Raw genomic sequence first — 14,574 nt, 5'->3', positions numbered from 1 at the left:
AGAGTCATAACGGCTTTTCCTTTAACCAAGTTAGGGATAATGTACATTCATCAACACAAAATAAACACGTCAATTCCACAGTTTAGCCAAATGCCGCCACTCACTGATCACAATCTAGTATCCCAGAGAGCCAAGGGAGTTGCTTTCCATTCTAGACACCGAATGGAAAGCATTCTGGGTCTCAACGCTGGGGAGATTACTTACAAACTGTAGTCCATTACTGATTACAGATTACATGATGAAAACTGTAGTTAGTACTGTAATTCAGGTTATTCATTTTAGGTAATGCATTCTGACTACTTTTTTTGATTACTTTATCAAATTTGTTTTAAACTTACAATAAAAGTACCATATTGATATAAAAAATCAAAGAGAAAAAAAAGTATTAGATTTTTTGATATCAACTTCTTAAAATGCATTAAGCATTACATTACACCTGGGTTTCCCAAACTGGACTTAGTGTATGAACTGCAGTGAGTTTGCGAGCTGATAAAACGCTAATAATTAATTAAATCATCAAAAAAAGTCAAATAAATTATTTAAACACATGATGGAGGAGCAGTGCTGGCTGAAGGATTGGGTGGGGTTCATGAAACAGCCGGAAGGGACTACTCAGAATCCAGTCTGCTCAGGAATTATATTACAGAGCATCATGCCCATTCGGTATTGAGGGAGTGTCACAACAGGAATTTGTTTATGTGCAATTACTTACTGGACAAACTATATCAAGAGACAAGAGTTTAAATTGGATTTCAAGTCATCTAATAAAATACAATGAGACAAATTTTCTCATAACAAATCAATGACCGAAATCTTTCCTTGCATCTTACAATTTCTATCAAATATTCATAAGCAGTGAAGGAATTGTTAAAATACTTATTATTAAAAGATTGTGCCAAACTGCAGCTAAACGTCAAGAACGGTCCAGAATTGAATTCTTTTAATAAGGCTTTTTTAATTGTGATATGAGGACAGTGACAGCGTTTGGAGCATGAAACCCGTCACACAGTTTGTATTGTGCTCCATTCACTGCTATTCACAGGGAGGTCTGAAAGGTCAAGCTGAGCCTCCACACTTGTGGAAACCCAACACCTTCCATCATTAGCAGGGCCAGTGGCTTCACATGCAGAAGAAGAGCTCAGGCTCCTCTGTGTTTATATGAGTGATGATGGGTGGTGGGGCAGAGCCCTGAAAATAACAAACACCACGTTTAGCATTGTGTGGACAACTCGCAGAGCAGCCTGCATTCTGACTGGAATCAGCTTTACCTCTCAGTGGTAATAGCTTCTGCCAACACAACTCAACATATGATGGAAGCTCTTTTTTAGAATTGAAAACATCAACTTTCAAGGAATAGCTCATGCAAAACTACACAACAAAACAGTAGTTAATCGGGTCAATGGGAAATAAAGATGACCATAATAAAGGAAGAGGAAAACAAATCTAATTTTCAAAATACATCCCGCAAGTTCTTAGAAACTTAGAAAATATTTTTTATTTTTATAAAAAAAATTCCACCATTTTCAAGAAAGTTATAATGTTATGTAATGATTCTAAAAAATGTGTGATGTAACCAATAAAAAAGCAATAACATTTTCTTTATACCTTAAATGTGTACGCATCGTAATTATTTTCCTTTTTAAAATATTTAAAATATTTTAAGCATTATATATATATATATATATATATATATATATATATACTGTATATATATATATATATAGACTGATAGATAGTTAGTTAGATAGATAGATATATAATTGTTTTTTTGTTTTTTTTGTTTACAAATATCATGAATGATTTATTAATGACATTAACATTTTTGGGGAGTCGCAAAACATGTCATTTTACAATTCGAACTAACCTTGCCTTGTCATAAATATGTAGAATTATCTTTATTATATTTATAATTTAAGAGATTTATTTATCTTGACACACAGTTGTAAAGATCTGCAGGATATGATATTTCATGTTTTGTTTTTTTGCTCTGTATATTTCTACATGTTGGTTAGACCACATGACTTTGATATGGCAGATAAATATTTTCTTTTAAAATATTAATAAGCAGTGAATCAGTCATGTTTGTTTTTCTATAATACTAATAATAATAGAATATGCCAAACTACTTAAGTTATAAGAAGTTCATATTCTTTTTCCCCATTATATCAGCAGTAATATGACACTACATCTTTGACTTTATTCTCCCCAATATATATATATATATATATATATCCATCCTGTTTTGTCAGCTTGGACCCCCAAATCAATATCAAAATGGATTTGAATTTAGAAATGAAAAACAGTCATCATAGAAGAGGTGTATGAAATTTGTTGTGCATATGAATTGCATTTGTAATGTATTTTTTAAAATAACTAAATAGATACAGAAAAAACGATGGGGCCGTGCCAACTAGGCTATATCAGACCCAACAAGTAGTAAGTCTGTCAAGAGGTTTTAGCCAATAGAATGTAGGCCATTTACATTTAGAAGTCTTAAAGGTGCAGAAGCAACAAAACAGCTGTTAAACTGTTAGGCTGGAAAATGTTCATGAAAAATTTGACTATTTTTGTTGCACAAATCCTAGCATTAAAACAGACATCAGTCCTCATCAATAATCTAATACACCAAGATAAGAAGGAACAGCATGTGTGTTTAATTTGAGTCCAAGTTCATGACTAAGCACTCGTTCAGGGAATGGGGGTCGGACTCTACGGGACGTCCCGCAGCCTCCTGTGAGCTCCCTGTTTACAGTATGAGATGGGGAACGTGACACAATTAGCCATTCTCTGACATTACAGGAACATGAGGAGAGCTTCAAACACTTGCAGCGTTGCCCTCAAACTCTAAACAACAGGAGCGTCTGACGAGTTTTTCAGGAGACGCCATGGAGCCCTAATACAAACACATCTAGTTTAACACAAGAGACACAATACAACAAACAGCGAAACAGTGAAATAAACCAAAGCTCCAGAGCTATTGTTTGGATGAGACAAAACTTTTCCCCTTCGGAATGTCAAACTAAACATGAACTTCTGGATTAAACATGAACTAAATGAGGCCAAAGTCCCGTTTATTAATGACTCGAAGATATACTCTTGTGCATCAGACGGGAGAAAGCAGCACACGGTACCATCTGAGGAATATGCACACATTTTTCTCATTAAATATCATCTGGGCGGCACTGTGGTGAAGGAGGGGAATGCTAAATACAGAATGAGGGAAGGGCACTTCTTGTAACCACTCTCATTCTCCTATCACAACTAACAAGAACCATTCGCTCTCCCAAGAGCTCGTCAGAATTCACCAGTCAACACACTCAAACCCCTCCGTTCACCTTCTAGCATAAAAACCTGACGTAAGCATTAAAAAAACATATATATATACATACACACAATGTTGAGGAAAGTTACTTTTAAAAGTAATGCATTACATTATTGTGATACTTCATGAAAAAGTAACTAATTGCTTTATTTCGTTACTTTTTATGAAAAGTAATCCTGTCACCTGGGCTGAGCTTGCTTATTTGTTTTTTAATAACAAAGAAACCAAAAGTTATATTTTCGGCAACTGTAAAGGTTCTTTCACACCAAAAGTGATATTAATCACTACATTTTTTTCCAGAAAGACGCAGTGGTAACCGTAACATTTTATTTTATGATTTAACATTTATAGATGGTCTAAAGCAAAAGAGTGGTAAAAATTCTGAAAATCTTTTAGAGCTCATAATTTGTTTAAAAAATAACATATTACACATTAATGGATAAATCAGTATATATAAAATTATTTAACTTAAGTGTCATGTTTGTGATTTATAATTTTTTGTTCATGTAAGCTATAGCTTCTGACCTTTAAATCAAAACATACTCATGATTTTATGGCATCAATTACTGAATTATTTAATCATTTTTAAATAAATTTGCTTTCATTTTATTATAAGTAGGCCAACAGTGCCCCCTACAGAATGTAAACCCTTTAATAGGTGGGCATTAGGACCCGGGGGAGGCTGCCGCTGCACATGCTATTACTGTTTACTCTATCCAGTGTTGCCAGGTCTGCGGTTTTCCCACGGAATTGGGCTACTTTATCACTGTTTCCGCGGGTTAAAACGACCCCAATAACGTGATATTTAGCCCCTGGAGTGCGAATTTTACCAGGGGAACCCCACCAAAAACGTGTACTTTATCCCCCCTGAATGCGATTTTTAATGGGGAGCCTAGTTTTGAGTAGCAATTGGGCAGGTTTTGTTGTGAAAACCTGGCAACCCTGACTCTATCATACACTGAACGCATCATTTTGTACGTGATTTCTCAGTTTAAATGCAGCGACCCAAAACAGTGAATCTAATCATCATTCAGACAAAACTTTGCTTCAAGAATGAGCCACACTGTTGACGTGATTTAATCGCTAGCACACCCTGAGCACGTGTGAGTTCATGTATTCCTCTTATCGGCAAGACATATCGGCATCATTTTTCATATCGGGCCAATGCTGATATTTATATTTAAAGCCATTATCGGACGATTCTAATATCGTGCATCCCTAATATTAATAATCCTCATGAAGGGAAGGCCTCTGCACTCACTCCTGATTTCTCTCAACACGGGGACAGGAGAGATGTCAGTCATTAAATGGGAAAACAAAGTAACTTGCATTACTTATTTGAAAAAGTAACTCAAGATGTTTTGTTGTAAATTTAAAAGTAATGCCTTACTTTACAAGTTACTTAAAAAAAGTAATCTGATTACATTACTTGTAATGTGTTACCCCAACACTGAATATATATATATATATATATATATATATATATATATACACACACACACATACGCACACAAGAATATATACACACACACATTGTTTAATGGACCTGAGCTGACATGAACTATCAATGATCAGTTGTATTTTTATCAACTAATGCTAACAAAGATTAATTAATATTGTATCAAAATGTATTGCTCATTGTTAGTTAATGTTAGATAACATATTAACGTTAACTAATATAGGACTTTAATGTAATGTTTACCATGTTTTTGCATTACCGCATGAAAACTGGCTTAATTGTCCTAAAACAAGAGGACATTACAATAAAAACATATTGTAAAAAACTGTATGGAATTGTATGAAATTGTATTAACTGTCATGAAATTGTAATAATGCGTAATGGCTGCAAACACAGGCAGGAATTACTTTTCTGTGTTTTACCTTTAAATTTTGGGATGAAATATGACTAAAATCAAACCCAACGACAAAATCAAACCCAAACTCACAGAACACTAGCAATGAATATTTTCAGGAAAACCAGTTTTATTTTTATAACTCTGAGGGATTACGTATATGGTTTATGGAAACTTTCACATATGCCGTACGCATCACAAGCAGATAATTGCATATGGTCAAACAAATTTCCCTGATTATGGAATTACGGTGAAAATCTTTAGCAGACCATTGGAGAATCCTGGCTAAAGGCTGATTTATACTTCTGCGTCGGACCAGGCCTATATGTTACAATGAAATTAGGTGATGCATGAATTGATATGAATGACGTTTTTATTTAACAACTACAATCACAGTAGTATATTGACTGATTTGTTGAACTTCCAACCTTGTAAGCATCTTAATATTTATGACAACATAAAGCACTGACAAATAAGCCTGGTGTAAACAGTTAATATGAAATGTTGTTAATATGATATTAATATGAAAGTCAGTAACAAATCACACAAACTAAAGTACATTGCAGAAATATAAAACCAAATCTGTTGCTTTACCACACTACTTTAGGTAGGCCTGATTTAAAGTCACTGTAATAAACATATGTAAACATGTGGACTGCACTAAACACTGTCTGTTAACTTTAGAACAGTGGTTCTCAAACTTTTTTGGTCGCGCCTCCTTATAAACCTATAAAAAAAAGATCTGCCCCCCCCCCCTTCCCGAATCCCCATCCCACCTCAGACTACAAAATAATTTCACTAAACATTATGAATAATTAATGCTTTTTTAATTTAAAAAACCTACAGGGAAAAAAACACCTGCATCACTGCATGCGAGCAGCAAAATACAGTAGAACACATTATAATCAGTGATGCTGTCTACACTGAATGCGACGCGACAAAACCCGACATTAAACTGATGCCTTGTTCTATTTATGACGCACTGTCACAAAGTTAAAATGATTTGCAACGGTCGCTTTGTCATGTCCAGTGTAGAGCTGTTGCGGCGCGATGTGTCAATAGCGTTTACACTGGATTCATGGTGAGTGAGGCCGAGAGCGAGATATGCCTCGTCATATTTTCTGCATTTAGCTTGTGAATGACCAACACCTGCCTGGGTCTGTGAGACTTCCTCTATGGCTTTTCTCTTCTCTTTCACAAACCAATCTATCTCCCATTCTAAGTTACGTCCTTTGGCTGTTTACTGTTTTATTTCTTTTCTTTTTCTGCTGATGGCCCCTTAAGGTCGAAGTTTTCAGTAATGAAATGCACCGTTAACACTGTTACTGCTTGAGTAATTTCAATGTGCCGTTTTGAAGTATGTTCATTATATAGGCTTTCAAGCATTTCCGCGTGTAGCGTGCCAGGGTTGCCAGGTTTTCACAACAAAACCCGCACAATTGCTACTCAAAACTAGCCCAATCGCATTTCGAGGGGGGTCCAACGGTAAAAATCGCGTTCCAGGGGGTAGGCCTAAAATACACGTTTTTTGGAGGGGTTCCCCAAACCGCGGACTTGGCAACACTGTAGCGTGCCAACTTGATGCTTCCTCTGAAGACTGCTTAGATGTGTTTGACTTGAAGCAGCGCTGCTTAGACCGATGGGTGTGTGTCATCAAAGTACTGCGAGAGCTATAAGAGTGCGCAGACGTCTTCTTATGCTTTCTCTTGGTGCATAACGAAGATCTGTAAAGTTGCAAAGACTAAAGTCTCAAATCCAAAGAGATATTCTTTATAAAAGTTAAGAGTCAGCCACACCTACCTAAAACGGCTCGTTCTAACACGCCCCCACATATCTACCTCACTATGTGGGAAGATTTGCATAACGCCGCCCAAATGTGCACGCAAAGACAGAAGGCGTGGTTTAAGGAACAGCAGTCGTGTTGATGCAGCATGTCACGGAGACGCTGTGTGTTTCAGTGCGAAAGCTAAAGCACTTTATTTGGCCTTCCGGAAGTAGATGCAATTAGGAATCATTGGTTAAGATTTATTTACAACAGAACAGCACAACCCAGATGTTCGAATTTGTGCAACACATTTTATGGACGACAGTTTTTTGAACCTAGAAGAGTACAAGGCTGGCTGTGCACAAAGGCTATTTCTAAAAAATTTTGTTATCAGTTTAAGTATTTGCTACTGACTGTTCAAATGTGGAGTTTTGCGCAGCGCAGAGTAACGCGTCGTGTGTGTGTGTGTGTGAGAGTGTGTGTGTGTGTGTGTGAGAGTGTGTGTGAGGGGAACAGGGTCATATCACAGGAGAGTAAACTGTCTGTCAGAAATCAGAGCACGTCAGCGGTCTTAACCGCGGCTTGTGTACTGCATCATCACTGTGTCTGTCACGTGACTCTGTTGCCCTTTCGGCCTTGAACTGATGGTAAAACTAATTACATTATTAACTATCTTGATATTTACTTTGAAAGCTGAAGCTTGCGATTATGGTAAGGTTAGTTACATTTCCGACGCGTGCTTGTGGTGTTCGGCCAATCACAATGCACTGGGTCAGCTGGCCAATCAGAGCAGACTGCGCTTGTCGGAAGGAGGGAATTTGTAGAAAACCAAGCGTTTGAGAGAGGCAGGGCATAGAGGACCTACAATAATGTACAGTATTTGAAAAATAATGTGTTTTTTGAACATTAAAGCATGTCAACATATTCTGTTACACCTAATACACAAAATAATGATCTTTAAAATAGCATCATATGACCCCTTTAAAAAAATACCACTCAGGTCCATAAAGGACAAAAATGTCTATGTCAAAAAACTGTCATAGAAATATTATAAATTAATATTTTTTCCTACTTTCACTGACTTTGATTTTTTTTTTACCAGCATCAGTTTTAATCATAATTACCAAACATTCATTCACATTTTCAGAATTTTAACCTTTTAAATGCCAGTTTCTTTACACAATGGCACTGTTGTTTTTATTTAAAAAATAATAATAATTATTATTATTATTTTACATATACTAAATGCTAAGATGTTATTTTTTCTTTGATCATTAAAGTCTTGATTGTGTCAATGATTAACACCACCATTCATTGGGATGCATTCATATTTTTTTATGAAGTGTCAGATTTAAAAAATAATAATTAATAAATAAATAAATAAATACCACTCAGGTCCATAAAGGACAAAAATGTCCATGTCAAAAAACGAATAAATTAATATTTTTTTCTACTTTCACTGACTTCGATTTTTTTACCAACATTAGCTCTAATCATAATTACCAAACATTCATTCATTTCCAGAATTTTAAGCTTTTAAACTGAGCTATCTTATCTCATGGATACACGAGCACAACATTATCATGAAACCCAGAGGTTCACGTTCCTGAAACCGGCTCCAAGATAAACGTGTCCCCGCTTTTTAAGCCAAGACCTCTGCATTTCATCACTGCCGTTCAGAGCGGCTTTAAGGCATCTCAGAGGCTGCTGTTCCAGAAGTTAATTAAGAAAGAGATCAAACAGGCACGCTGTCAGCTGCCCGCCTCTGATTCAATGAGAAGTTTCATCAGAATCGAACCAGCTGAGACATGCTTGACATGGCCTCCACGGAGTTTATTCAAGGTGATGCAGGGAGCACTTCTCACCAAAAATGGCGTTATATCATAGTGTTTATGGTTTTACTATGATTCTATAAATGTGAAAACTAGTAATAATAAAGAATGAGTGCAAGCACTTAAACTGGTAAAATCTTAAAGGTCCTCGTGATTTTTCACCTTGCAAACAAAGGACAATGAGCGACATCACAAAAGGCTTCACCTCCTCAGCAAGTGTGAACTTCCTTGAAGACCTGTGGGATCTCAACAATAGTGGCATTTTACATTCAAAGCAAGCCTGCAGACGCTGTACTGTGAAGGTCTTCTCAGAGTGTTTGAGCGGGAAAACAGCTGCTGCGTCTCATGTGGAGTTCAGCTCTTCTCTTCCACTCGATCAAACAGAATGCAAAAAACCCCAAAACAAAAAAAACGAGTTCGGTAAGTGGCAACAGGTGGCAATGCCACAACTGAGAAAAGGGATTCATCTTGACCTGACGTGTACTTGAAGTATGCAGACGACATGCTTTAACAAGATAACAAGAATCATTCATTTAAAAATAAAAGGTCCCATGAAAACAATGTCCACCTCCACAAAACAAGACATTTGGCCCACTTTAAAGACATTAAGGACATTTTAAGGGCATTTTGCATTATTTTTATAACAATTAAATTTTTTTATTTTCTCATTAACACAAAGAGATATTGTTGTTACTGTCTTGTAAAAAACAACAACAACAGCTGAATAGGCTACTACTTAAATGTAGTTAAGCAAGTATGCATAATGGTAGAATTTGTTTATAATTATTAGTACTGAATTTAAATAAATATTGCATCCAAACGGGATCTTTTTTGCATTAAAGCGAGAATTTAAGGGAATATTGTCAAGAAAATATTCTGAATTGTAAAGTAAAAAATCTAATTGTCCGAAAATTTTGGGTTGAAATATTACTAGGATATGTTCATTTTAGTACTTTTTTTTTAAAACAATACATTTATAGAAAATGGAAACACAGTACTTCTCTGCATGATAGACTAAGAAACGCCTTAAATATAAATGTAATTACGGCCAAAAGTCCACCAGCCAGAGCCAAACTACTCTAAACTACAGAACAACAACAAGAGTCTTATGAATATTTCTGAACAAAAATCAATTTGCTTAAAGATCTGTGTTTGGTTAAAGTCGATTCTGACAAAAAAAAAACATAAGCTACTGAATAATCAGACACAATTACAATACTAAGTCTTCTCATTCATAATTTATGAGACATTGTTTTCCCTTTTCTCCTGTTAGACTGACATTTAAAAAGACCATGAAGTAAATGATTATGATAATATCATCAAGACCACAAAACAAACGAGAATTTCCAATATGTTATGGAAAATCATCTAATCCAGTGAAACTGAGACATACCTAACACATAATCGCATATACAAACAGCCCTGATGGCCACAGAGTCACACCTTCACGTTGCACAGCGGGGGATATTTCTTCCCAGACTGTCTGTGATTAGCATATGAAAGACAGGAGATGATCCCCCTCGTCCCCGAGATCAAGCAGTGCCCTCAAGTACCTGTGAAATGTCTCTACCTCCACCCTTTTATCTTTAAAGTCTTCATGCAAATGCTGGCAGTTTCTTCTATGGGCCCCGAGGCCGTCCCGCACTCCTACAATGACCAAAGCTATCTCTAACAGTCAAAAACTGACTCGGAATTTCTGTTACACTCTTAAAAATAAAGGTTCTTTTGCGTCGACAGTTCCATGAAAAACCTTAAACATCCATGGAACCACAAAAGGTTCTTTAAAGTGGAAAATGTTTTTTTTTAGATTATTAAAATGTTCTTCACACCAAGTAAAAAAAAAAAGGTTATTTTAAGAATTGATCACTGAAAGGTACTGTGGGAACCAAAAATGGTTCTTCTATGGCATCACTGTGAAAACCCACATTTGAAACATTTATTTTGAAGAGTGTATAATCAAAGAATCCTAATGGGAACTTTGGCTGAACTCCAGTATAAGGCAAAATAAACAGTAGACCTTTTAGAAAGCACAGTTCGAGTTGAACTAATAAAGTTAGTCCCTGTAGGACATCAAAAAGACTTGTTCTGACTACAAAGTAGCAAGACTTTCATATGCAAGTTCTAAAAATCGAAAACGAACAACAAATCTTATAGAACTTCCCGTTTATCCAGGAGGATCTTGATCTGGATTTGACTGGTTCCAAATTACACTGGAAACTCCAGTAGAAAACAAGTAAGCATATCCTCTTGTTTTTTTATTTTTTTCAGGAAAGACACACACGAACACTCCTGTGGTCACGTCTCCTGGGTTCAGTTATTCAGGAGATCCCAACAGAAACCTCTTTCAGCTATGGGTCACTCCACAGAACATCATGCACCACTTTTAATGGTCCTCCAAAGAGAAGCTTCAGGTCTAACATCTTACACCTCCCCAAAACTCCCTCCAGATAAACTCCAGCTCAGGCCAAGCATATTTCATTCAAGGCCACATGTGTGACTGTTCACTCCTGCTGGAGGAGGCTGCAGAGGAACCTATGCGAAGTCCAGTAAAACTCAACAGATGAGGATCTCACACAGTGGACTTTTTATAGACATATTAATATATCATACCTTGACTTTCAATTCACTTAGCACATCTTATTGCTTTTCTCTGGAATTTCAATTACGTCTACACGATGCGTATATTTAAATAAACTTGTCCTTGACCGAAGCAAAGTCTAATTAATATTCAAGGTGTCTAAGTAGATGCAATTGATATTCAGCTCGTGTTTTACCTCATGAAGTTACTACAAACACCCTATCTAGTATAGATAAAAAGGCAGACCCGTTTCAGGTCTCCTTTTACAGACTATTATGCAAATGTTATTTACAGGCCTGCTTACTGTACTCGAATTTCCGGAAAAAGAGGGTGGATCGATTCATTCATATAAAACATGAGTATCCTTTAGTTCAGTGGTAACACATTGGAAATGCCCCCCCACCACCCAAGCACTTAAGTCTTGCATTTGCTAACACAAGAACTGGGAAGTTTGTGTAAACTCACATCAAACTCCACTAAATCCGGATTAAATCCAGATTCGAGTCTCCGCGCAACTAACCCTCGCGCTGGTTTATAGTATCATGCACATCCACGTCTAAACTATTTATGCACATATGAAGTTCCTGCTCCACGCAAGAACTAGAAACATGTTGTAGTCCGCACGCATTCTTACCTTCAGCGATCAGTGTGAACGCCAGGAAAACACGCTCGGCGCTCGCAACTTTGCGCTCGCGTCTTCCCGTCCAGAAACCCATGGTTTAGGTCGATAAAGGCGACGGGTATTAATTAAAGGCTCAAAAGTTCATGTATGTACAAATAATGCAATCGCAGGCTGTATAAACGCTAAAATCCAGTTTCCTCGAAGTGAGTCGGTCTTTCAGGAGTTCACACCAGTTAGTGCGGAGCTGTGGGTTTGGTTGGATGTGTCAGGCGCTGCATGCTGAATTCACCAGAAATCTCCTCGAAATGGAGACAAAGAGCCCCTCTGAGCGTGTGCTTGAGCCAGCGCTGGGTCTGGAGTCGTGTTTCTCGGGTGGGTGGGCTCTACGGGGCTGAGGAAGGTGAGTGCAGAGCGCTGACACCACTCTCTTACAGGCTACTTTCACTCTGTGCAAATGACCGATTGCATTCATATTATAGCCACCGTTATTTAAAACAGCCGCATAAGTGGGCCTACTAAAGAATAGCTACTGGTCTCAAATAACATGTGTTCTTCGTCATGACTGCCCTCTGTTGGACCTCTCCAGATCCATTGGTTTGTTGCAGACCCGCAGCGCTCTGGGACGTCACGCGCGCTCTCGGAATGAACGGAACGGAACATTATTGGTAATCATTGCATCTATATAAAGATATTTTGGGTTGATGTTGAGAATTTCATTACAAGAAAACTTAATACAGCTGTTAAACTGGGTGGGTCTGATATAATGATATATGTTGATGATTATGGGATAGAAAAGGATAAAGCGTATATTATTCAATTACTGGTTGTAATGGGGAAGTTTCATATACACAAAATGAATTGGTCGGGTGGTAAACCAAATTGTTTTAATTTGATCAACGAATTTAAACAATATAATGGTATATAAATGTAAAACAAAAAAAGCTCTCAGGACTTCTAACATTATCTGCAAATTTGAAATAGACAAGTAAACTGTACCGTCTTCATTATTTTAGTTGTTTTATTTATTTATTTATTTATTTTATGTTTTCTTTCTTCCTCTGGCTAATTTTTTATTTTACTTGTAATCTTGTGTACTGATGGCATTTATATGCAAAGTTGTATTTCTCTTACTGTTATATATGTTCATATGCAATAATAAAAAAAAACAAAAAACATTATTGGTACAGTGTAGCAATAAGATTATAAGGAATGCTCTTTGTTCTGTGTCCCTACCTGCAGCAAGATTGTTTTGGTCTTCTTTATTTGGTAATATCTCTTGGGTTAACGCATGGAAACTGCCAAATAAGTTTTGTATCAATAACAAAATCAAGGAGGTGTCTTACAAAATACTTCATTGAATTTATCCCGCTAACTAAGCATGTTTTGGAAAGATTTAAGCTTAATATTTCGTATACCTGTGAATTTTGTGGTCAAGAAAAATAAACTATTTTGCATCTTTTTTTTTTCATTGTATTTACTCGAGATTATTTTGGAAGGATTTGGAATTCTATATTAACCGAAAAATAGAGTGTATGATAGAAATTTGTATATTTGATGTACTTTTTATACAGAAAACGAAAATTTTAATTGTAAAGAACAACATATTATACATTTGTTTATTTTGTTGGGAAAATTCCAGATACATAAGAAGAAGAGGGCTCAATGTAAACCAAATTTTGCACATTTTATAAATGACTTTAAATTATATGTAAATCTCTTAGAACAAACAAAAAAGCATTGAAAACATGTAATGCTGTGAAAGCATTGAACTGTATGCAATTTTCTTCCTTTTTTTCTTTTCTTTTTTTCTCTGGCAGCTAATAATGTTAATTTGATCATGTGAATATGTAATACCTCATGTTCTTGTGGCATTGAATTAATAAAGCATTAAAAAAAACATGATTGGTTGGTTGACATAATGTTCATAATAATAATAAAAACATCAGTTGCATTGTATATATTATGTTATGGATTCAGTTGAGTGGAAACATTCTGTCTTATGAAGACTTGATGCGTTTTTACAACTTTAAAGAATTTCAGCAAGTTGTTAAAGCTATTCCAAACGGGTTGATGCACTTCTTACATAATCACCTCACTTTTGGAAGCGACGAATGGAAACTTCCAGAGTTAATAGTTGATGGTATTGAAATATTTACTTCCTCTTGTAATAATAACAATGACAAATGTTTCAATCAAAACATAAAATCTCTTGGAATGCAAGAATTCCGGACATTAATTTGAAAGCGGCCTGGTCAAACCCTTGCAAATTTAGTATTTTGAACAAAGTTAAAGAGGTACATTTCAAAATACTTGTCTTTCAGATTTTGGTCTGATGTTAGTGCCTTTTTATTTGTTCAAAGTAATGTTAATGGCATGCTCTCTTTAAAAGATGTTATTTGCACTTATTCACACAAAAGCGAAATCATTATGTCGTTAACTTTTACATTTTGCAAGGTGAATATTACATTCATAAACAAAAATGTGCAAAATGCATACCAATATGTAATTTACTTTTATTAGAAATGGAATCTTTGATCAAATTAATAACAAAAAGAATGACATAGTCTTACATTTCATGGAGTTTTTTTTCTTGTATTCTTCC

At 35.9% G+C, this 14,574-nt stretch overlaps 1 protein-coding gene across 1 annotated transcript in view; it reads right to left on the bottom strand.

Moving 5' to 3' along the window:
• LOC107550662 (inactive tyrosine-protein kinase 7-like) overlaps positions 1 to 12,557 on the bottom strand; it is a 41,959-nt gene extending 29,402 nt beyond the window's left edge. Inside the window, exon 1 of the mRNA XM_016232000.1 lies at positions 11,985 to 12,557. Coding sequence (XP_016087486.1) covers positions 11,985 to 12,066 — 82 coding nt within the window. The 5' untranslated portion in view covers positions 12,067 to 12,557. The remainder of the gene's footprint in view (positions 1 to 11,984) is intronic.
• Positions 12,558 to 14,574: the final 2,017 nt, after the last annotated feature.

The sequence above is a fragment of the Sinocyclocheilus grahami genome, unplaced genomic scaffold, assembly GCF_001515645.1.
Source record: "Sinocyclocheilus grahami isolate Dianchi unplaced genomic scaffold, SAMN03320097.WGS_v1.1 scaffold405.1, whole genome shotgun sequence".
Lineage (NCBI taxonomy): Eukaryota > Metazoa > Chordata > Actinopteri > Cypriniformes > Cyprinidae > Sinocyclocheilus > Sinocyclocheilus grahami.
This window is presented reverse-complemented; position numbering and strand designations above follow the sequence as displayed.